The following is a 22,455-nucleotide window of genomic DNA, read 5'->3' on the forward strand; positions in this document are numbered from 1 at the left end:
CCCGTCCCGGCCCCGCTCCCCCCCGCCCCCCCCCGTCCCCCCCGTCCCCGCCCCGCTCCCACCCCCGTCCCCCCGCGTCCCTTTAAGCCCGGAGTACAAATCCCCCCGCGGCCCCGCCCCCGCCTGACGTCAGCGGGAAGGCGTGCGTGAGTGAGTGGGGGGCGGAGGAGCCGCCCGCGCGGGCGCGCGCACACACACACGCACACATACACACACACACAGACACACACGCACACACACGCGCGCGCGCGCACGCCCCGTGCGGACCTGCCCGCCAGCTGCACGCACCAGCCCGGCGGAGCGCGGCCGCCCGCAGAGGCCGAGCCCGGACCCCGCGCCGGGGCGAGGTAAGGGGCGGCGGCGCCGCGCGGCCCGCGCCGGGAGCCGGGCGGGCGGAGTGCACGGTGCGGGGAGGATGCGGGGTGCAGCGGGGACCGGGAGCCCCCCTCCGCCCCTTCCCTCCGCATCCCTCTTCCCCTGGGATGCGGGAGCAGAGGCCCCCCGCCCCGTGCGTGAACGCAGGTGTCTGTCTGTCTGTCGGTCCGTCTGGGACTCACGTCTAGAACCGCAGCCGCCTCCTGTCAGGCTGCGGGAGGGACGCACCGGCGTCGCGGTTCTCTCCTGGAATCCAGGCAGGAGCTGGGGAGGGGCAGGGCCGCGCCGGGACCCCCCCCGCGCAGGTCCGCGCCTGCCTCTGTTTCCCTTCTGTGCCAGTTGGCTGGAGAGGGCTGCGTGCGGTTTCCCCTCTCCCCGGGGCTCGGCCCCGCAGAGGGCAGGGGTGACCGGACCCCAGGGCCCGGGCCGCACCGGGGGCCGGGAGGAGAGGGGGCGCTGCCGCTCGCGGGGGGCGCGGGTGCGGGCCGGCCTGCGGGCTCTCCCCCAGGGGCAGGAGAACAACAATAAACCGAGGCGGCCACGGCGGCTGGGGGTGCCGGGGGAGGGGCACCCTCGGAGCCTGGCACCGCGCCCCCTGGATGCCCTCCAGTTGGGGCCTCTCCTTGGGAAAGAAGTGTTTCCAGACACTTCCACTGCCCGGGGGCGGGGGCGGGGGCGGGGCAGCCTGGTCCCCACACCTGACTCCATCGGGGGGCGGGGGCGCCTCCTCCGCCCAGCTTTACCTCCTGACCCATTTCCTTGAAGTCTGTTACCAAAGCCTCCAGGTGCGCCCGCTCCGATCTGCCTGCCCCACCTCGAAGGACAAAAACAAGGGTGCAGACCCACAGGCCTCTGAGGGCCCTGAGGGACACCGAGGTTTGTCCCGGACCTGGAGAAGCCGTGTTCATGGATGCCCACAGGTCGGGGAGGGGCTCCCTGGATGGATGTAGAGGGGACATCCTCCTCCCAGCCAGCAAGGAGCAGGGTCCCCTTACAGGAGGCAACCAGCAGAGGGCGCCGTGTGCCCCCCATCCCAGCCTCAGGCCCACAGCTAGGTGGGAAGGGGACACTCCGGGCAGCCTGAGATGGTCACCACAGGGCAGGGCGCAGGGAGGCTGCTCCACACGCTAGGAAGCTCAGGGATTTGGCAGCCACTGCACATGGAGCTGCCATCAGTCAGGTCTCTTCAGGAAGGCTCAGAAGGGGAAAGCCACTTGCCTAGGGACGCTGGGCCCTGTGGAGGCAGAGCTGGGATGAGAACCTGTCTGTCCCTGGAGGACTCGGCCCTCCCTTCCCCCATAGACCACCATCAATGCCAATGGCCTGGGGGCGGCCTGGGCTGCCTAGGACAGGAAGAAGGTAAAGGGTCTCTTGAATAAATAAGGTCTAATATGGGATGGGTAGCGCTCTCTCTCTCTCTCTCTCCCACTCTCTCTTTCTGTTTCTGTCTCTCTCTCTGTCTCTCTGTCTCTGTCTCTCTCCCTCTCCCTCCCTCCCTCCCTCCCCCCTCCCCCCTCCCCCTCCCTCCCCCTCTCTCTGACACACACACACAGTGGGGAGGGGGAGGACAAGGAGGTTTAATTAGGTCATTTCCAGCTGCAGTGTATTTTAAGGAGCGTCTGGGGGAAGGGGTGCCAGGCAGGTGGCCCCTTTTCTCTGGTGGTCCGGGGTTGCTCTGTCTGTCACCTTCCCAGGCCTACAGTAGACCAGCCAGCCCTGGGGTCCTGGAATTTCTGTTCAGCAGCTGAACGGGTTGCTCTCCACCTGCTCCCCTATCCTGGGGGAGGCGGGGTGGCTGGGATGTTTTCATTGGGGGAGTTGTTTTTAAGCTATAGAGTTGGGGGGTTGACTCGCTCAAGGTCATGGACTGAGTCAGTGCAGTACCAGAAATAGAACCCCAAGTTGTGGCTCCCCACTTGTTCCGGGAATGGTGGGGTCCTCCCTTCTGTCTCCCGCCCAGAGTCTGAGCACAGAGTGTGGGAGCTCAGCTGTGCTGGGCTGGATGGTGGAGGCCAAAGCCCATGGCTGGGACACTCACCAACCACTGCGCCCAGACCCGGCTCCTGACTCCTCCCACAGCCCAGAGCAGCCGCCATTGGCCCCACCTCGCAGAGGCGGTGACTGAGGCGCAGCCAGCGTCTTCACTTGTCTGTGCAATGGGTACGGCTGCGGCGGGGGTGTGGGGTTCTTACCCAGACTCGCTGAGAGGAGAGACACCCGGCTTGGACAGTAGATGGTAGCAGAGGCTGTTACAGAGTCAGGCCTGCCCACTCTGGATTTGGATCACGTGTTGTTGTTGTTGTTGTTGTCGTCTTCGTCATCATCATCTGGTAGTCTTGGGGCCTGAACTCTGGGCCTGGGCACTGTCCCTGAGCTCTTCAGTCACAGCGCCACTTCCAGCCTTTTCTGTGTATTGGATCCAGGGGCCTCGTGCATGCCAAGCAAGCACTCTGCCACGGAGCCACCTTCCCAGCCCTGCGTGTGTTTCTTCTCCCACAGATTGGGGGCCTCTAAGACCAGAGCTCCTTTGGCGTCTGTTGTCCCAGTTACATGTGTGCATTGTGTGCATGTATAATTTTGTATTGCCATATAGGAATGGTGACATTGGGAAATGTCACAGTGGGGTATGCCCCCATGTACGTTTTGTTTTGTGTTTTGTGCTTGTTCTGGGGCTTGAACTCAGAGCCTGGGTACTGTCCCTGAGCTTCTTCTGCTCAAGGCTAGCACTCTACTACTTGAGTCACAGCTCCACTTCTGCCTTTTTTTTGGTGGTTAAAGATGAGAGTCTTATAGACAGCTTTGAATGGTGATCCTCAGACCTCAGCCTCCTAAGCAGCTAGGATTACAGGCATGAGCTACTGGTGCCTAGCACACATGTGTGTTTTTGACAACCTCAAAGGTTGCTGAGGCCATGATTCATGTGGCTGGAGACGAAGATGAAGCCCAGAGAAGGGCAGCTGCTTGTCTGGGTCACACAGCATTGGGTGGGTGAGTGCTAGCCTTAATCTGACCGGGCTGAGAGGGATTGGGGACGGCCATTTCTCTGCCATTCTTTGAGGGGTTGGGGGAGAAGTGGAACAGAGCTCCAGCTGGCTCTGGTCACCTGATGTGCCAGGGCTGACTCACCGTCCAGTGTGCCACAGTCCTGTGACCTGCATCTCGGCCAGCGTTCCCTCTCAGCGGCCCCAATGGTTCTCTGCGGCCTCCTTGGCCTCGTGGGCCGCAGAAGCACAACGTCTGTTGGAGCTTTGCCTTCATTCAGGGACACGGAGATGAGCTTGGCCCGGGAGCAGGAGCCAAAGCAGCTGGCCAGGGGGCTGCTCACAGACAGTGGACACAGACGCAGCTCCTGGCTCCGCCCACAGCCTGCCCCGGGGGCTGTGGTTGGCTCCATCTCACAGATGAGAAGACCAGAACTCAGAAAGGGAGAATCACTCAATTGCTGGTTCTGGAGGGCGGGGCTGGCCAGACACTCCAAGTTGGAGCAAATGTTCTCAAAACATAGCTGGCTCTTGGATTTATTTTTATTTTTTTGTGCTGTCCTGGGCTTGAACTCAGGACCTGGGCACTGTCCCTGAGCTTTTGTGCTCAAAGATAGCTAGTCACAACTCCACTTCGGGCATTTTGGTTTTTTGTTTTTGTTTTTGTTTTTGTTTTTGTCGTTACTTAGAGATAAGAGTCACAGACTTGCCTGCCCAGGCTGACTTTGAACCTCAGTCTTCATTTCTAAGCTTCCTGATTACAGACATGAGCTGCCACTGCCTGGCTGGCTCTTGGCTTTGGAGGGAGTTTATTTTTCCCTTTGGCTTCTCAGAGGAAAGTTCTTGGGAAAACTCTAGTCTCCTCTTCGCTGAACCAGGCACAGATTTTATTTTCATGGAAGAGCACTGGTTATTTGCCTGCTGTGTGACATGAATGAATCACTTACCTTCTCTGAGCCTCAGCTGTCCCATGTGTATAATGGAAATGATTATAATTCCACCCAAGTAAGGCAGATGGGAAGTTTAAAGATAGAAATTGATTTTTTGCAAAAGTAGTGTAGGACATTCACATAATGGAAGCCTTATTTCCACTCTTCAGTGTTTCCACAAATGTTCTGGAAAGAAGGTAGAAACTGGACCTCTGGCTCTTCCCTTTTCTTTCTTTCTTTTTTTTTCTTTTTTGTCAGTCGTGGGGCTTGAACTCTGGGCTTGGGCACTATCCCTGTGCTCTTCAGCTAAAGGTGAGCACTCTACTGCTTGAGCCACAGCGCCCACTTCCGGTTTTCTAGTGGTTTATTGGAGATAAGAGTCTCATGGACTTTCCTGCCCAGGCTGGCTTTGAACTGTGATCCTCAGATTTCAGCCTCCTGAGTAGCTAGGATTATAGGCGTGAGCCACCGGTGCCCAGCCTGCCTCTTCCCTTTTCGTGCAGCTCCTCCAAGTTCAGGTCCCTGGTGGTCCCCAGAGGAAGAGGGCTCTGTTCAAGGCCACATTGAAAACTATTAGCAAACTGGATGCTGGTAGCTCATGCCTGTAATCCAAGCTACTGGGGGGGGGGGGGGCTGAGATCTGAGGATCGAAGTTCAAAGCCAGGCCCAGGCAGGAAAGTCTATGAGACTCTTATCTCCAATTAACCACCAAAAAGAGCCAGGTGCTGGTGGCTCACACCTATAATCCTAGCTACTCAGGAGGCTGAGATCTGAGGATCGAGGTTCAAAGCCAGCTCGGGCAGGAAAGACCGTGAGACTCCTATCTCCAGTAAACCACCAGAAAACTGGAAGTGGCGCTGTAGCTCAAGTGGTAGAGCGCTGGCCTTGAGCTGAAGAGCTGAGGGACAGCACCCAGGACCAGAGTTCAAGGCCCACGACCAAAAAAAAAAAAAAGCTGGAAGTGGAGTGTAGTCTGAGCACCAAATCCCAGGCCTTGAGTTGAGTTCAAGTCTCAGGACTGGTTAAAAATAAAATCAAGAGCAATGCAGGCCTGACACAGAATTTCACATTTCCTACTCAAGACTCCAGAACTAGCCTGTCCTGGTTTAAATCCTGGCTCATTGGCTGGAATGTGGCTCAGTGGTAGAGTGCTTGTCTAGCATGCATGAAGCCCTGGCTTTGATTCCTCAGCACCACAAACACAGAAAAAGCTGGAAGTGGCGCTGTGGCTCAAGTGGTAGAGTGCTAGCCTTGAGCAAAGGAAGCTCAGGGACTGCCCAGGCCCTGGGTTCAAGCCCCAGGACTGGCAAATAAATGAAGGAAAGAAGAAAGAAATCAACCCTGGCTCACATGGCCCTGAGCAAGCCATTTCACCGCATTAAGCCCCAGTTTCCTTGTCTGTAAAATGGAGTAGTAATACCACCAGCCTCAAAGAGCTGCTGCAGGAATTAAAAGAGAAAAGAGAGCTGTGGGTGGGAAGGGTGTCTGCCTGCCTCCACCACTCCGCATCTAGCCCTGTCTGGGAGAAGCAGACTCTCCTGTCCAGTGCTCCCCTGCCCAGAAGAGTCCTTGAAGCCTAGTCTTCTTCATTCTCAGAATGAGGCCTTGGAGGGAGGCCTGGCACACCCTGCTTCTGGTGTGGAGGTGAAGGCCTGACACGTCTGTAGCTTCTTCCACCTCCCACTTCTAGAGCCATTGCGGGGAGGGGGAGGCAGACGAGCCCCTTCCCCCCCAACCCTAGCCCTGGTAGCACTGTGACATTCCCACTGCCACCGTGCTTAGCATGAGCCCCAGGAGCTCAGGTCATCGGCTCACCAGCCCCAGCTGGCAGCTGCTCAGAGCCTGCGTCTCCCTGGCAACCACTTGGGCTCGCCCCACCCCCAGGACTCCCAGCCTCAATGTCAGTGCCCGGCACCGCACAAGGCCCGGGAGGCCAGGTCCACCCTGCACCCCAGAGAGAGGTGGTAGGGCTCTGTGCCTGTCACCCTGTCACCTGCCTCTCTCCCCCAGTGAGGGGTGGGCGCCAGGTAAGTACTGCTGTGCCTGGTGCTGAGTACTCCCCCAGTGCGGGCATTTGGGGAATTTCCTACCTCTCCCCAACCCTGCCTTCTCTCACTGACAGTGCTGGGGTTTGAACTCAGGGCTTTGTCCTTGTTAGGCAGGTGCTCTACCATTTGAACCATTCTACCAGATGGATTTTCTCAAGTTTCTAGGCACTGTGTCTGGGGGCCATGATTAGAAACCTAGCTACTCAGGAGGCTGAGATCTGAGGATCATGGTTTGAAGCCAACTCAGGCAGAAAAGTCCATGAGACTCTTATTTCTAATGAATGAAAAGCGGGAAGTGGAGGTCTCAAGTGGTGGAGCACCAGCTTTGAGTCAAAAAGCCAAGCAAAAATATGAGATCTTGTTTAAGCCTCAGTACCAGCATACACACGCTGGCAAGCATGCTCACATCGAGTCTAGAACATGTGCTGATGTTCAGCGACTCTAAGACAGGATTTCTATTCTGTAATCACAATGTGCTATATGTGTGGGTGCTAGGAGATTGCCCCCCACGAAGCATTCAATCCTCAACATGGTGGAGACAGTGTCTTGTGTGGTTTTTTTTTTTTTTTGTCGGTCATGGGGCTTGAACTCTGGGCCTGGGCGCTGTCCCTCAGCTCTTCAGCTCAAGGCGAGCGCTCTACCACTTGAGCTACAGCACCACTTCCGGTTTTCTGGTGGTTTTATTGGAGATAGGAGACTCACAGTCTTTCCTGCCCGGGCTGGCTTTGAACCGCGATCCTCAGATCTCAGCCTCCTGAGTAGCTAGGATTACAGGCGTGAGCCACCAGTGCCTGGCTTGTGTGGTTTTTTTTGTTTTTATTTTTTTGGTTGGTCATGGGGCCTGAACTCTGGGCCTGGGCGCTGTCCCTCAGCTCTTCAGCTCAAGGTTAGCACTCTACCACTTGAGCCACAGCAGTTTTCTGAGTGGTTTATTGGAGATAAGAGTCTCATGGACTTTCCTGCTCAGGCTGGCTTTGAACCGAGATCCTCAGATCTCAGCCTCCTGAGTAGCTAGGATGATAGGCGTGAGCCATCAGCGCTTGCTTCCTGTGGTTTTCTTTGGCATGCTGGGCAACCCCTCTACCACCCAGCCATAAACCTCTAATCTCATTTGGAGAGGGAGAAACTGGGCTAAGTTCCCAAGAACTCACCGTGAGCTGCTCCTTCCTCAAGTCAGTCCTCAGGGCCATCTCCGTGTCCATAGCATAGAACCGGAAATGGGGTCAGAGGTCGGGACTGTCTGCCCAAGGCACACAGCTGGGAGGCAGGGAGTGGGCTTCCCCTCTGCAACCTGTATGCCTGCCCATCACGTAGACACTGCTGACGGCCTTCCTTCATTTTTATTTACTCATTTTTACTGTTGGGCAGTCTGGGCTTGAACTCAGGGCCTCATGTTCTCACTTGGCTTTTTTATTCAATGTTGGTGCTCTACCACTTGAGCCACACCTCTACTTCAGGTTTTTTTGTTTTTTTTTTTTTTTGGTCAAGAGGCCTGAACTCTAGGCCTGGATGCTGTCCCTGAGCTCTTAAGCTCAAGGCTAGCGCTCTACCATTTTGAGCCACAGTGCCACTCGGGCCTTTTCTGCTTATGTGGTGCTGAGGAATCGAACCCAAGGCCTCATGCATGCAAGGCAAACACTGTACCACTGAGCCACCTTCCCAGCCCCTACTTCAGGTTTTTTGAAGATAAGAGTCTCAAGGATTTGTCTGCTTGGACTGGCTTTGAACCACGATTCTCAGTTCTCAGCCTCCTCAGGCACGAATCACTGGCACCCATCTGCCTTGCCTTTTGTGGGTTATTGGATGACAGAGTCCCTTGGACAATTCTGTGCAGACTAGCTTTGAACCATGATCCTCCAGATCTTAGTCTTCTGAGTAGGTTAGGATTACAGGCATGAGCCACCCTCCAGAACCCAGCAACTACCTTCCCTGATGTCACCACGTTGAAGGTGACAAAGCTGGTATTTGAGCTCAGGACTATGAGTTTGAAACAGTGGATACTTAGGCCAAATCTCACCTCTCTGTCCCTTGGAGTTATGGAATTAACTACAGGCGGAAAGGACTTAGCAGTTTGGTTTGCCTTACTATAGTGTTGGGATTTGTTTTTTTTTGCGTCCGGTCATGGGGCCTGAACTCTGGGCCTGGGCGCTGTCCCTCCGCTCTTCAGCTAAGGCTAGCACTCTACCACTTGAGCCACAGCACCACTTCCGGCTTTTTTCTTTTTGCTTATGTGGTGCTGAGGAATCGAACCCAGGGCCTCATGCATGCAAGGCAAGCACTCTACCTCTGAGCCACCTTCCCAGCCCCTAGTGTTGGGATTTGAACCCAGGGCCTCATACGTGCTAAGCAAGTGCTCTACCACTGAGACCCACACCTGCTCTTACAAGCCCGCCTGTTTCTCTGGTGAGGATACTGAGCCAGGGAGACCCCATGGCTTGAAGTCAGGACGCCGGTGTGGCGTGCAGGCCTCTTGACTTGTGTCCTGGGCCATTCCCAGGCTGTACTTCCCTGGGTGTCTCTCTCCCCTTTGCAGACGGAGCCTGTGGCTGGCGAGGCTGCTGAGCAGGGCCAGGCCGGGCCCTGCCTGCAAGGAGACCCAAGCCCTTCACCGGCCGCGGAGCCCCAGGGTCCACCAGGCTCTCCTGAGGGCTCCACCATGACATCGGAGTCCACGTCGCCCCCTGTGGTCCCGCCCCTCCACTCCCCCAAGTCTCCTGTCTGGCCTACCTTCCCCTTCCACAGGGAGGGCAGCAGGGTCTGGGAAAGAGGTGGCATTGCGTCCCGGGACCTGCCCAGTCCTCTGCCCACCAAACGGACCAGGACATATTCGGCGTGAGTACCCCAGACTTTTCTGCCAGGGGTGGTTTAGACACAAGATCCTCCGGATCTCAGCCTACTGAGGATGACAGGTGTGAACCCGGGCCAGGCACAGAGCAGATGCTTTAGGAAATGACAGGAAAAACAAAACAAAACCGAGTGTCTGGTGAGGAATGAATAAGGCACAGCTGTTCGGGAGATAGTGAGGTGCCCATCTTCAAGCCTAGGCTGGACATCTCCACTCCAAAACCTGACCAGAAGAATCCAGACAAGCTCAGGAAGGAGGGCGGGTGCACAGCAGAGAAGGTTCTGGCAAGGAGGCATCTGGAGCAGCCGGTTTGTCTCTGGGCCTCAGTGTGGCATCTGTGACTGGGGGCGACGCCACAGGACGGTCCAGGGTGGGTTCGGGGTCCCCAGGCCACAGCTCGACCCCCCACCCCGCTCCCCAGGACAGCCCGAGCCTCGGCCGGCCCGGTGTTCAAGGGCGTCTGTAAGCAGTTCTCCCGCTCACAAGGCCACGGCTTCATCACCCCCGAGAACGGGTCTGAGGACATCTTCGTGCACGTGTCTGAGTGAGTCCAGGCCCTGCTGTCGTGGCCCCTGGGCGGGGCCCTGGGAGCCAGTTCCAGCTTCTGGCCTATCAGCTTCAAGCAGGTGGGCGTGGCTAGGCCCGGTCCCTCTCACTCAGAGGCCAGCCTCAGCCCTGTGACCTTCACATCTCAGTCTCCCTAGACTCCTCTAGACTGGCTGGGCTGCCGTGGGATCTGGGGACCCCGACCCCGCAACCAGGGGATGCTGCTGCTGCTGACCCCCCTTTTCTCCTGCCCCTCAGCATCGAGGGGGAGTACGTGCCAGTGGAAGGTGACGAAGTGACCTACAAGATGTGCCCCATCCCACCCAAGAACCAGAAGTTCCAGGCCGTGGAGGTGGTGCTCACGCAGCTGGCTCCACACACCCCGCACGAGACCTGGTCTGGCCAGGTGGTGGGCTCCTAGGCTTGGGGTGCCATGCGGGAAGGGCAGGCAGTAGCTGGCTGCGGACCCCCACCGTGCTGCTGACCAGTCCTCCCTCCCCCAGGCGGCCTCAGTGTGCTCGTCTGTCTGTCTGTGCTCGTGGCTGTGAATGTGTGCCTCAACCTCCCGTGACCCATGATTAAGTGAGCCAGGAGCGGCATGGGAGGAGGCCATGGGCGGGGCCTCGCCTGTCTCCCCCTCACCGCCCTGCCCTGTACGCTCAGGCGCCTTCGGCCCTGTCCACCGTCTGGTGATTTGAGTGAGCCCCTGGGAGCCTGTGTGGGACTCCTGGGGCTCCAGGAGACCCCTTCCGTATGACCTTGCACCCTTCATGCTTCCCCGCATCCCGCGCCAGATTCTGCTTGTCTCCTGCTGGGGTCTCTTCCATGGCCTGGAACCTTCCCTCCAGAAACCAGGCCTGTGAGGGCTTTAGGGAAGCTTTTGGCCTCAGGCAGGGGAAAGAGGGTAACAGGTCGGGATGCTCGGCCCCTGACTCACTGCTTTCAGTGCATTGGTGAGGCAGGAGGGAGGGGCCCCAGGGCAGCACGTGGGGGCCCCCCAGCTGCTGGCAGTGGCTCTGTGAATCCCTGGCGCGGGGCTGCAGGAGCCGAGCTCCGTCCACATCCAGCTTGGACGGAGCCTCCTCTCTACCCCGGCCCACACCCCCAGCGCACGCTGTGCCCAGGCCTGGCCGCTGCATCGGATGACATGTCCCTGCCGGCCCAGCGCCCCTCGGACAGCCCTCAGCCTGCAAGAGCAGTGCCAGACCCCAGCCACCACGGTAGCCCTTACCCAGTCCCTCCCAGTGTGTGGTCGTCCCTGTCCCCTGGCGTCCCTTTGGTGTCAAGCTGTGTGTGGTGTGTGTGTATCTTGGCCTGGGAGGCCAGGAGGGGCCCTGGCCCCCATACTCTCTTAAGAGCCCATTACCTGGTGTGTGTGTGGGAATAAATGGGGTCAAAGGCTCGAGGAAGGACAGTGGCTTCAGGAGAGCCATCTGTAAGTAGAATTGAGGGGTTCAGTGGCCTTAGAGGTCCCCTCAGGTAGCCCCCAGCTGGGGCTCATCCTGCTCCAGTGTCCACCACACAGAGGCTAGGACCCCAGAGCTGCTGCTGGGCTCTGGTTACCCTCACCCTGGCCCCTATTGTAAGCTCGGCTTCTCCAGCCAGGCCTGTCCCCGGGGCGTGGGAGTCCCCGGTTCTCCCTCCCAGGACCAGGGGCGCTTTAGGCACCAGGCAGGCTGCGGTGAATGGGCACGGGGGGGGGGGGTAACAGGCCTCCCCTCTGCTCCCAGAAATCCTCCCAGGCCCCCAGCCACGGACCCGCCCCCCCCCCACAACCTTCCTAACACTGGCAATAAACTCAACTGTGACCTATTCTGGCCCACGGCTGTCTGTCCGTCTGTCTGTCAGGTTCCCAGGGAGGGAGCTGGGGCAGAGGCTGAGGGAGGACACGCTACCCCATGGCTGCTGGATCTTGGGTGGCGCTGAGAGCATGTGCCAGGGCAGCCATCTCTCCAGACACATCTCACAGCTGGTCTTGTCCTGGGAACTTTAATATCATACAGTCCTGGGCGATGGGCCCTGCCTTGCCACACTGCTCCTGGAGCCTGGCATGGCGGGCTCCTTGCGGGACTGGCACAGGCACCTCCCTCAGGGGAGGCGGGCGGCCCTGCTCGCTCAGGTGCCAGCAGCAGCCGTGCCCCGGGCGGGGCTGTGGGGTGCAGGGCGGAATCCACTCAGGAAGCTGTCTTGGGATGGTCACTGCACAGACCCTGGTCCCGTGTGAGTGGACCTTACAGTGGGCCACGCGGGGCCACAGAGGAGGAGGGGTGCTGGCACCCACGGGTGTTTCTTTCGGCCAGGGCAGAGCTCTTGGACGCTATGATGCTCTGGCACGGGCCCTGGTCAGGCCTCGTGGGCCGTCTCCGGGAAGAAGATCTCTCGGCATCGCTGAACTGTGTCTTGAGGGGATACCACGCTGTGGCCGACAGTCCGGGGGTCGGCGTAGATCTCAAAGTCATTCCCACCCTGCACACAGAAAATGTGCACTTAGGGGAGGCCTGGAGCTAAGGTGGGTGCCCAGTGCCACCCAGACATGGGACCCCATCCCCCCCTTGTCTTGTCAGAAGGTTCCCCTTCGTGGCCCTTGTCACACTTGCTTGAGAATAAGTAGCCGACCCTCTCTGGGCCCTAGCCTTCCAATCAGTATAACGGAGCTGGTGAGCAGCTGGCTGTCTTCCAGGAGCCCCCAGGAAGCCCGTCCTGTTGGCCTGTGTCCTGTGACCTTGACCTCGGGTGCTCTGGGTTCTGAGGGCTTCCCCGTACTCACAGGGCTGGTCTCATTCCCAAAGAAGTGAATGATGTCAAAGCTGTCCTGGTCCAGGCTGTCCAGGCAGTAGCGCTTGTCCCAGCCCTCGGGGAAGACGTCAAAGCTGATCATGCCTCCTGCGGGGAGGGGGGGGGCAGGTGACGCAGGGGCTGGGGGTTCGCAGGGTGTGCTTAGGCAAGGCCCCTTGTTCACTCATTCATTCAAACTACAGAGCCTGCTTAGTGCCAGACACAGGAGCCTGGAGATCTTCAGGGATGGTGTGAGCCAGGAGGAAACAGACAAAAACCACCTGAGAGTAAGGGGGAGGGGGGGCGCTGCAAGGCTGGGGGAGGCGTGGGGACATCTGGGGAACTGGGTGCAGTCCGCACGGAAAGGCAGGATGAAGAATGACCTGGCAAACTGCAGGACTGGCAGCAGGGAAGAGGCTGGCCTCCAGGGCTCCAAAGGGAGGCTGAGGGTGTGTGTGTGTGGGAAACAGCCTCTCAAGGGCTCTGACAAAGGTGTGATATGATCAAAGAGCTCAAAAGGACCCCAGCAACCGGGGAAAGGGGGACATAGCAGCCAGATCAGCTGCATGAGGCCAGCTTCAGCCCTGGGGGTGCCCCGAGTGGCAGAGGAGAGCAAAACCACCTTCTACACAGCTGGACAGCGCCTTAGATCCAGGAGGTGGAGGTAGAGAAACAATACCAGGAGGCGGAAGGGCATTTACAGAGGCAGGCAAGACCGGGCACCAGTAAACACCCTGCTCTGGCCTACTTAGGCCCCTGCTATGCAGTGTGTGTGTGTGTGTGTGCGTGTGCGTGTGTGTGTGTGTGCGTGTGTGTCTCCTATGTGTGTGTGTGTGTCTCCTGTGTGTGTGTGTGTGTCTCCTGTGCTTTGCTTCTCAGACCTGCTGCAGGCGGATGTACAGACCTCTAGAGAACCTCAGTCCCTTGCCGGCAAACTCTGTCTTTAAGGCTTCCACGAACTTCTCCCGGATCTTCTCCTTCTGTGGAAAGAAGGGTGCTGGCTGAGGTCCACAGGGCCTGCTGTGTGCCAGGCTGGTGCTGGGCATGCATCCACCCGAGCTCACTGGCTTTCCAGGTAGGTATAACCTCTACTTGAGGAAACGAGGCTGAGAGAGGAGTCATGCTCTGCAGACCATCTGTAACCTTCTGAAGAAGGCCCAGAGGGGCTGGGAAGGTAGCTCAGTGGGTGGTAGAATGCTTGCCTGGCATGCATGAAGCCCTGGGTTCCATTCCTTGGTACCACATACACAGAAAAAGCCGAAATTGGTGCTGTGGCTCAAGTAGAAGAGTGCTAGCCTTGAGCAAAATCTCAGGGATGGTGCTCAGGCCCTGAGTTCAAGCCCCAGGACTGACACTTAAATGTAGGAAGGAAGGAAGAAAAGAAAGAAGGAAGAAAAGTAGGCAGGAAGAATGCCTGTCAGTAGAGACACAGGAGGAAGGGGAAGGGTCGGCAGCCTGCGTGCTGGATCCCAGCGTCCACTTCAGAGGGGGGCTCAGTTTGAGTCAACACAGCAAATATAGCTCAGGTACTAGAAATGGAGGGAGCTGGGAGAAGAAGCCCCACAAATAAGGGGCTTACAGAGATGTCAGGACAAGCGGGTCTGGTCCCAGGACGCCCTTCCCGGTCCTTTGCACAAAGGTCACGCCCAAGGACATCCACTCAGGACTGTGCTGGGGAGAACAGCAGGCAGAACTCAGCCCAGAGACGTACATTGGGGATCCTAGCAGTGAACAGAGACAAACATCCCTATGGGGCTGAAGTGGCTGGGACAGGGCAGCCAGATATACAACTCAGAGGTCCAGAGACCAAATGGGGGAGGGTGATGGACACATCCTGGGGGGAATGGAAAGGCCTTTAAAGACACAGGATGGTGATGAGTACCACCGGAAGTCAGACTGGGCAGGACTGGAATGAGGCAGGCAGTGCAGGGCCTGGAAGGCTGGTCCATGGAGGCCAGCGATCATGCTGGAAAGGAGCCAGCCTGAGACTCAAAGACAGGCTGCCCAGCCTCCAGGCTTGGATGCTGTGTTGCTCCGTGGACAGGTCATGTGACCTCTCCAAGCCCATATGTTGCACTAAAGGGCAGAGAAGTAACTGCTGACCCCTGCCTGCTTCTTTCTCATTGGAAAAGCAGAGATCCCAGCTTTGGCTTTGCCTTCCCAGGAGGTTGATGGGCCCTTGGCCCTGGTCTCTACCACAGGCTGCTCTTTGGGGCCTAAAGCTCTGGTGAAATAGTTCCGCCCAGGTCGCAATTCCCTTCTGTAAGGGACTAGAGGACCAGGCTATTGGATGACCTCTGATGCCCAGTGACCTTGACCTCTTTGTCCCAGTGTCCTCTTCTAAAAGAGGGGTCTACTTGTCATCCCTGTCAAGTCTGAAGGACCCAGAATCTGAATTGAAGTGGAATATGGGATTCAGGTTGTGTAGAGAACACAAATGATTCCTCCCCTGTCTCTAGGGGGTGAACAGGAGTCAAAGAGATACGTTAGAGGAGCTGGGGGCAGAGGGAAGGTAGCACGCACCAGCCACAGCCCAGCCTCCCAGGCCCCTGCCCCATGCTGGGCTGGTTACCTGCTCTAGAGGCCAGAGCAGACGGTTTTATGTGGTGGCAGTAACTGCTGCCCCATTTTCCAGATGGGAACACAGAGGCACACAGTGGCAAAGCTGCCTTTCCAGCTTTCTGGGTGAACAAGAGGTAGAGCATGGCCTGAAAGGGGGGGTTCCCTCTGTAGACGTGTGTAGGTGGGAAGGGGTTCTTGGTATTATTAGGGTTTGAACCCAGGGCCTCTCGCATGTGTAGGCAGGTGCTCTCCCACTAAGCCGCACACCTCCAGCTTACCTATGGTCAACCCCAAGAAAAGTCTGTGTGCCTGTAGCTACTGCCTATCCCTAGGCCAGGGGACACAGCGTGCAATGCCTAGCCCAGACCCACCTGCTTGCAGGAAGTACCTGAGGGCAGTGGGCAAATCAGAGCCAGGCTTAAAAGGCCCTCTGACACGTGCTGGAGAAAGCAGAGGGTCAAGAGGATGGAGGAGGCAAGGGGAGCGACTGTGGGAAGTTCTAAGGGTAGGAACACGGCAGAGACAGTGGACTCCCGTCTGTGCGGATGCGCGCGCGTGAAGACTGGCTTTAGAGGCCGAGGGAACAGGAGCTATGGGAGCTGAAGGTGGCAAAGGTACCTAGGCTGGAGCCAGCAGGAGGAAGGGGGACCCGCAGCACTGGCAAGAGGCTGACATGCCGCCACTCCTGGCACACAGACCAGGCCCGAGGGTATCGGTTCAATGGAACTCCTCCCTGCAACCCATTTTACTGATGAGAAACAGGCTCAGAAAGGCCAATAGAAAGGTCCGTGGGCATGGCGGGTGGTACCTTGTCCAGTTCGGAGAACTCGAGCCGTTCCTCCAGGGTGCAGCTGCGGCCGATGGGTGAGATGTTCAACATGCCATTCCGGAACTCGATGAAGGTTCCACTGGGGGGAGGGGAAGGGGCGACAGAAGACGGGGCCAGGGAGAAGAGAGCAGTCCTGAATTCAAGCCAGCCCCCGGGCACCACAGCCTTCCCGGACTTCATACATGACCAGAATCTACCCAGCAGTAAATCAGGGGGAGGGATGTGCAGGGATGTGCAGGGTTGTGCCTAGCAGGTGCAAGGCTGTGGCTTCTTCCCTTAGTCACACACACACACACACACACACACACACACACACACACACACTCAGAAGCCCAAGTATCTCAAGTTCTATTGGAGCAACCCGTACTTTTCCACCCTCAGGCCACAAGTCCTGGAGCCCAGCCCAAGTGAGGCCTCACCGTTTCTTGGGCAGCCTGAGCAGGGCCATGTAGCTGAGGCAGTAGTTGATCAAGTCCTGAAGCAGCTCCTCCCCCAGATGATTCTGGATGGTCTAAGGGACACACACAGCTCTAAGTGTGACAGGACAGAGGCACCCCTGCCACCCCAGTGGAGAAGTGGGTGAGCCGCACACAGACCTGCTTGGAGAGCAGCTGTCCATGCTTGTACTGTACCGTCCCATTCTCAGCAAACACGTAATCAAACTTCTCAATGACTTCCGGGCCACGCCAATGCCATGGGACAAAGAAAGAGGGTGAGGCCACACACTGATGGCTCACACCTGTAAATCTAGCTACTCAGGAGGCTGAGTGTTGAGGATCAAGGTTCGAAGCCAGCCTGGGCAGAAAAGTCCATGAGACTCTTAATGCCAACTAGCCCCCAAAAAACTGGAAGTGGAGCTGTGGCTCAAGTGGTAGAGTGGGTGATAAAGCTCAGGGATAGGACTTAGGTCCCGAGTTTAAGCCCCAGTACTAGCACTCTCACATAAAAGCACGAGACTGGGCCCAAGAGTCACTCCAAGGGTAGTAAGTCTGGTTTGGCATCCAGTGGTCATCCTGGGCCTGCTTCTTCAGCCTCCACTCCTGTAGCTTTTGCTTTTTTTTTTTTTTTGTCAGTAATGGGGCTTGAACTCTGGGCCTGGGAGCTGTCCTTCAGCTCTTTAGCTCAAGGTGAACACTCTACTACTTGAGCCACATAGCCACTTCTGGCTTTCTGGTGTTTTATTGGAGATAAGAGTCTCGTGGATTTTCCTGCCCGAGTTGGCTTTGAACCGAGATCCTCAGATCTCAGCCTCCCGAGTAGCTAGGATTACAGGCGTGAGCCACCGGCACCCGGCCGTTTTTGCTTTCTTCCCAGCCACTCTTTTAGGGCACTGCTCAGGCAGGTCTCCACCTCGAAGCCCACCTGTCCCCTGGTCCCTCACCATCTTCAAGATTCAGCTCCCTCCTGTGGAAGCGCTCTAGGACTGCCCAGCAGAGGGCACCATTTCCCACAAGTCCTCAGCATGGGACCCAGCTTTCTTGCTATTCCCTTTTCATCTCCGGCTACAGCTGAAGTGAGCCAATAGGGAGCTCAGGGGGCATGGCCAGGACACTCTTGCAGGATCTGGGTGACAGGTGACAATCCCTTAGATGATGGTGGAGTGATGAAATGGAGACATGACGGGATAGGGAGATGTTCTTGGATTTCCTGATGGGATGAACGAGGGGGCAGGGTAGAGGAAAACTGGAAGGAAGTTTCTAGTTTGAGGAACAGAGGTATCTTCCACCACTGAGCTGAAACTGGAGCCTCTCAGATCCGTGTGACTTCCTGGAGGACTTCAGTCTCTGCTGTGATAAATGGGCGATTGTAGCTGTCCTGAAGCGTGATGCTGAGGATTTTATGAATGGGAGGAACCACCTGGCCATTTTCAACAAGTCACAGCCATTGCTGATGATGTCTGATGTAAAGATGAACCGACTCAGCAGAGATGCTACCCTGCCCCAGGCGGGATCCTGCCTGTTCTTCTCCTATTTCTCCAGAGTCCAGTCCAGTGCCTGGCTACAGTAGCTGCTCACTAAATGTTTGTTGACTTGGCAAGGGAGTCATTTACCTGATGCCTTCTCTACCTCTTCTTCCCACAGAGGCCAGATTGGGTCCTGACTCCCTCCCATCCCCCTTCACCGCCCCCCTCCCCGCCCGCCCGCAACTGGACCAGCCCTGGACCCGCGCCTACCTTCATCGCCATCACCCAGCTGCTCAGCAATCTTAGAGTAGTCAGAGCCACCCACCACACCAATCTGCACCCTACTTCGTAGCTTCTGCAGGAAGGCTGACACCTCAGGGTCAATTTTCTGGGGAGAGGGAAGAAAAGGATTCAGGGAGTGCTGTATAGAGTTCAGAATCCAGAGAACCCACAAAATTCAACCTGGAACAGTGGCAGGAATGAATGACCAACCATCTCTAGTCCAAAAATCAGAAATGCAATATCTACAGCTTTTTGAACCCTGACACAAGGCTGCACAAATGCAAAACAGCACATTTGACTCATGATGGTCTATAATCAAAACAGATCTACAGGACTGGAGGTGAGGCTTAAGTGGGAGCGTGTTTGCCTACCATGGTTCTCAGCAAGGGTTCAAAATCCTGGGACTACAAAACAAAAACAAAACAAAACACAAACAAAAACTGCACTCAGGGCATAGTGGTTCATACTTGTAATCTTAGCACTTGGGAGGCTGAGGTTAGAGGATCAAAGTTTGAGGTCAGCTGCAGCTACACAACAAAATCCTGTCTCAAAAAAACACTATTAACAACCAGGTGCTCGTGGCTCATGCCTATAATCCTAGCTACTTTGGGAGGCTGAGATCTGAGGATTAAGGTTTGAAACCGGCCCACGCAGGAAAGTCCATGAGACCTAGAAAGCTGCAGGTGGTGCTGTGGTTCAATTGGTAGAGCACCAGCCCTGAATAAAAAACAGCTAAGGAACAGTGCCCAAGCCCTGAGTTTAAACCCCAGGACTGGCACACACACACACACATATGCACACAGAGTGTAGATGGATATTGCTGATTTGAAGATAGTTTTGTGAAATCCACTAAAACTTAAAATGCAAAGCCCTGAGTTGCACATGCACAGGTTCATTGGGCCTGCTTTGCAGTAGTGGGGAACTGCAAGCCACTTCCCTGCTGTCAATGGAGGAATGATACCACCTTCCCTTCAGGAGCACAGATAAAGTACATCTATGCTTCCAACCAGGCAGGCTCCCAAGACACACGAGCTGCAGCCAGTAGAAAGCCACTTAATTAAAGAATAGCCTCACAAAAACAATGCCTCAAAAAATGCCTCATATTTCCTTTGGTTAGACACATCCAGATAAACATCTGGAAGGAAGCCACACTATGCAGGGGACCACATTACTCTGGGAAGGGAGCTGGGCTTAGCATGAGGGCAAAGTGGCCAGAGGGAACTTTAGTCTTCTTTGTTCAATGTTATTTTTTAATAGAAAGAATGGGCTTATGAACACTTATATAATTAAAAATTAACTTTGAAAAGTCCTAAGTGTGGGGCCCGAGGGAGGAAAATGAACAGGGACTGGCAATTCAGCAATGCGTCACCGGACACAACGAGGAGTCCAGGCTGCAGGCCATAGAAAGCGATCTTATGACAAGACAAAGCTAGGCAGTGGTGCTTCACACCTGTACCTAACTAATCAGGAGGCTGAGATCTGAGGATGGCAACTCAAAGTCAGCCTGTGCAGGAAAGTCCTTAAGACTCACCTCCAAGTAGGCACCAAAAAGCTGGGAGTGGAGCTCAAGTGGTAGATCACCAGCCTTGAGTGAAAGCTAAGGGTCAGTGCCCAGGCTCTGAATTCAAGCCCTGATGCACAAGGGAGAAAAAAGGCTCCCTGACTGGGCCCCAGCCTCTCTCCAGTTCTTTGCACACTCCTAGGGCGGCTGGTGCTTTCCTGCTAACCTAGGGCTCCAGACTGAGCACCTTCACCATAGCAGCGGGGAGGGGCATCCAGACGCGAGGCCTGGGTTCCCATCAGCCTCTGCCCGGTAACCCGGCCCCACAGCTCCCGCCCTGGGGTGATCCCTGTGGCTCCCACACTGGAGCGGGATCCCCCCACGGGAGGGGGGGATGCCCACGAACGCGGCCTGTCTGCTGATTCATGCACCCAGCTGGGTCTGGGGACTCATCCGAGACGAAAGCCAAGGGACAACCCTGGCTGGGGGCGGAGGTCTGGAGGTTCAGTCCTGGAGGCACCCGACACCCCCGCTCTGGCCGTGCCTGGGTGTCTCCATCTTCAGCAGGCTAGGCCTGTAGGGCCTGTCCTCCAGGTAGCGCTGTCCCTCCACGGCCTGTGGCCCCCACCAGAGGGCGACTCTGCCCCCGGGTGGCGCGCGTAGCCTGCCGGGCGCCCGCCTCGGACGCCAGCCCGGGACGCAGGGTGCGGGGGTGGGGGCCCGGCGGGGAGGCGGGGGGCGTGCGGGGGGCGGCTCGGGGCACCGTCACGCCGGGCGCTGGGCACCAGACGCCAGGACCTGTGCTGCGGCACCCCGCACCAGGTCCGGAGCTGGCTGCGGTCCCGCCGCCGCAGACCCCGGGGTGACACTTCCGGCGAGAGCTGCCGAACGTCGGGGCCCTACCTGGCGAGCCGGCGTGAGGGTCCCGTCCACGTCGAACAGGCAGAGGATGCGCTCCTTCCTGCGGGCGCCCTCGGCGGTGACAGCCATGGCTGCAGCTCCGCGCGCAGGGCGGAGTCACGGGTGCGGCCGCCCAGGTCGCGCGGGACGGAGGCTGGACGGGGCGGGGCCAGTTGCGCGGTCCTGAGGGGGCGGGGCCATCCTGCTCCAGACGGGCTAGAGGATTGGTCCCTATGGGGATGGGCGGGGCCTAAGCCAGCGCGAAGGAGCGTTCTGATTGCACCTGGCAGGAAGGGGGCGTGGCAAAGGGCGGAACAGAGCGCTCTGCGTGCGGTGGGTGCGCTCCACACCGGACCCAGAGCCTGGCAAGCGTGGAGGGACCCGGCGCGCCGGTCCCCGGCGGGTGGACGGGGGTGGCAAGGCCGGGGGGAGGGGCCACGGCTGGGCAGCGCTCCGCAGGGCTGGGCACGGACAGGACTCAGCCCAGCTGCTCTCGCCTCCAGGATTTGCGGGCCAATCCCTTTGCCCTACAATCCTGAGCTCTCAGAAATCTCCTGATGGCCTCTGCGCAGGCTTTGGACTTTGCCTGATGGTCTTCCGTGACTCCTTTACTCCTTCGGAGGTCATTCTGTCTGTCTAGAAAACCCAGCTCGGCGGTGGGAGCTGGCCTAGTGTGCGCAAAAACCTGGGTTCAGTCTCCAGCACGGCAGAAAGCAAACAAGCATAATAATAATAAACAAGCACAACAACAATAACACTAATAATAACAAGAAAAAATTCCCTGCTAGCACGCCCAAACCTGGAGGATTGCAGTTTGAAAGCCAGCCTGGGCAGAAAAGTCTCTGAGACTCCATCTTCAATTAATGAGGGAAAAGTCGAGTTGGAGGTATGCCCAAATGATAAAGTGCCTGCAGCAAGCAAGCCAAGTGTGAGTATGAGGCCTTGAGCTCAAGCCTTGGTACTATAAAAACACAGATCTTGTCTAAACGATTGGCATTGGAGTCAGTTCGGGCTGTCTCCCCACTATCTTATACAGATCCGGTCACCTCTCAGAAATGTGTGTCTCCATCTATACAATTCGAAGAGCATCATCTATTGTGTAGGGCTGCTTTGCACATGAAAATAAATGCTAGCTAGGGCTGGGAAGGTGGCTCAGTGGTAGAGCGCTTGCCTTGCATGCCTGGGGCCCTGGGTTCGATTCCTCAGCACCACATAAGCAAAAAGAAAAAAGTCGGAAGTGGCGCTGTGGCTCAAGTGGTAGAGTGCTAGCCTTGAGCTGAAGAGCTGAGGGACAGCGCTCAGGCCCAGAGTTCAGGCCCCACAACCGGACCCAAAATAAAAAAAAATAAAAATAAATGCTAGCTATAAAAGACCTTACATAATAACCAGCAAGAAAAGCCCACACCAAAGGAGAATCTATGGATGTGCTTGCAGTGCTGAAGTTTTAAACATTGCTTACTTGTGTTTAAAGCCTTGTATCCAGATTCTCTGAGCCAGCTTCAACTTTTACAAAATAGAGAAACATAAAATGATCATTGAGCTGGGCTCTGGGGTGGCTCATGCCTGTAATCCTAGCTATTTAGGAGGCTGAGTATGTGGAATCAGTTCAAAGGCTACTCGGCAGGAAAGACTGTAAAACTCTTATCTCCAATTAACCACCAGAAAAACGGAAGTGGAGCTGTGACTCAAAATGCTAGAGTGCTAGTCTTGAGCAGGAAAAGCTCAGGTGCCAGTGTCCAGACCCTAAATTCAAGCTCCATGACTGACAAAAAGAAAAAGAAAAAAAAAGTAAAAAAAAAGTGGGGCTGGGAAGGTGGCTCAGTGGTAGAACGCTTGCCTTGCATGCATGAGGCCCTGGGTTCCATTCCTCAGCACCATATAAGCAAAAAGAAAAAAGCCGGAAGTGGCGCTGTGGCTCAAGTGGTAGAACACTAGCCTTGAGCTGAAGAGCTGAGGGACAGTGCCCAGGCCCAGGGTTC

The 22,455-nt window shown here is 56.8% G+C and overlaps 2 protein-coding genes across 3 annotated transcripts; one reads left to right on the forward strand and one right to left on the reverse strand.

Moving 5' to 3' along the window:
• Positions 1 to 170: 170 nt before the first annotated feature.
• On the forward strand, positions 171 to 11,536 carry Csdc2 (cold shock domain containing C2). Of its 2 annotated transcripts, XM_069999640.1 has the most exons (4): positions 171 to 347; positions 8,867 to 9,165; positions 9,600 to 9,722; positions 9,983 to 11,536. In XM_069999640.1, exons 2-4 carry the CDS (start codon positions 8,990 to 8,992, stop codon positions 10,143 to 10,145), a joined length of 462 nt encoding a protein of 153 aa, XP_069855741.1. In that variant the 5' UTR covers positions 171 to 347; positions 8,867 to 8,989; the 3' UTR covers positions 10,146 to 11,536. The 2 variants fall into 2 exon arrangements, with proteins under 2 accessions (XP_069855741.1, XP_069855740.1); XM_069999639.1 differs by lacking the exon at positions 171 to 347 and having other exon boundaries at positions 8,902 to 9,165.
• Positions 11,537 to 11,697: 161 nt separating this feature from the next.
• Positions 11,698 to 20,629, reverse strand: Pmm1 (phosphomannomutase 1). Its single transcript, XM_069999641.1, has 8 exons — positions 20,480 to 20,629; positions 18,064 to 18,181; positions 16,487 to 16,563; positions 16,310 to 16,401; positions 15,870 to 15,969; positions 13,404 to 13,479; positions 12,492 to 12,607; positions 11,698 to 12,190 (listed from the first exon to the last, which is right to left on the reverse strand). Exons 1-8 carry the CDS (start codon positions 20,564 to 20,566, stop codon positions 12,068 to 12,070), a joined length of 789 nt encoding a protein of 262 aa, XP_069855742.1. The 5' UTR covers positions 20,567 to 20,629; the 3' UTR covers positions 11,698 to 12,067.
• Between the last annotated feature and the right edge of the window lie 1,826 nt (positions 20,630 to 22,455).

This window comes from Dipodomys merriami, unplaced genomic scaffold, assembly GCF_024711535.1.
Source record: "Dipodomys merriami isolate MVZ:Mamm:240054 unplaced genomic scaffold, mDipMer1.0.p SCAF_55, whole genome shotgun sequence".
In the NCBI taxonomy this organism is placed as follows: domain Eukaryota; kingdom Metazoa; phylum Chordata; class Mammalia; order Rodentia; family Heteromyidae; genus Dipodomys; species Dipodomys merriami.

What these genes read in the sequence shown, in the direction of transcription:
- Csdc2 (XM_069999640.1), top strand. Translation starts at nt 8,990, where the DNA reads ATGACATCGGAGTCCACGTCGCCCCCTGTGGTCCCGCCCCTCCACTCC. An exon ending in CGGACCAGGACATATTCGGC is followed by an intron (nt 9,166 to 9,599) that starts GTGAGTACCCCA and finishes CCCGCTCCCCAG; the next exon opens with GACAGCCCGAGCCTCGGCCG. An exon ending in ATCTTCGTGCACGTGTCTGA is followed by an intron (nt 9,723 to 9,982) that starts GTGAGTCCAGGC and finishes CCTGCCCCTCAG; the next exon opens with CATCGAGGGGGAGTACGTGC.
- Pmm1 (XM_069999641.1), bottom strand. Translation starts at nt 20,566, where the DNA reads ATGGCTGTCACCGCCGAGGGCGCCCGCAGGAAGGAGCGCATCCTCTGC. An exon ending in CTCAGGCTGCCCAAGAAACG is followed by an intron (nt 15,970 to 16,309) that starts GTGAGGCCTCAC and finishes CCCTCCCCCCAG; the next exon opens with TGGAACCTTCATCGAGTTCC. An exon ending in GGGACTGAGGTTCTCTAGAG is followed by an intron (nt 12,608 to 13,403) that starts GTCTGTACATCC and finishes CCCTCCCCGCAG; the next exon opens with GAGGCATGATCAGCTTTGAC.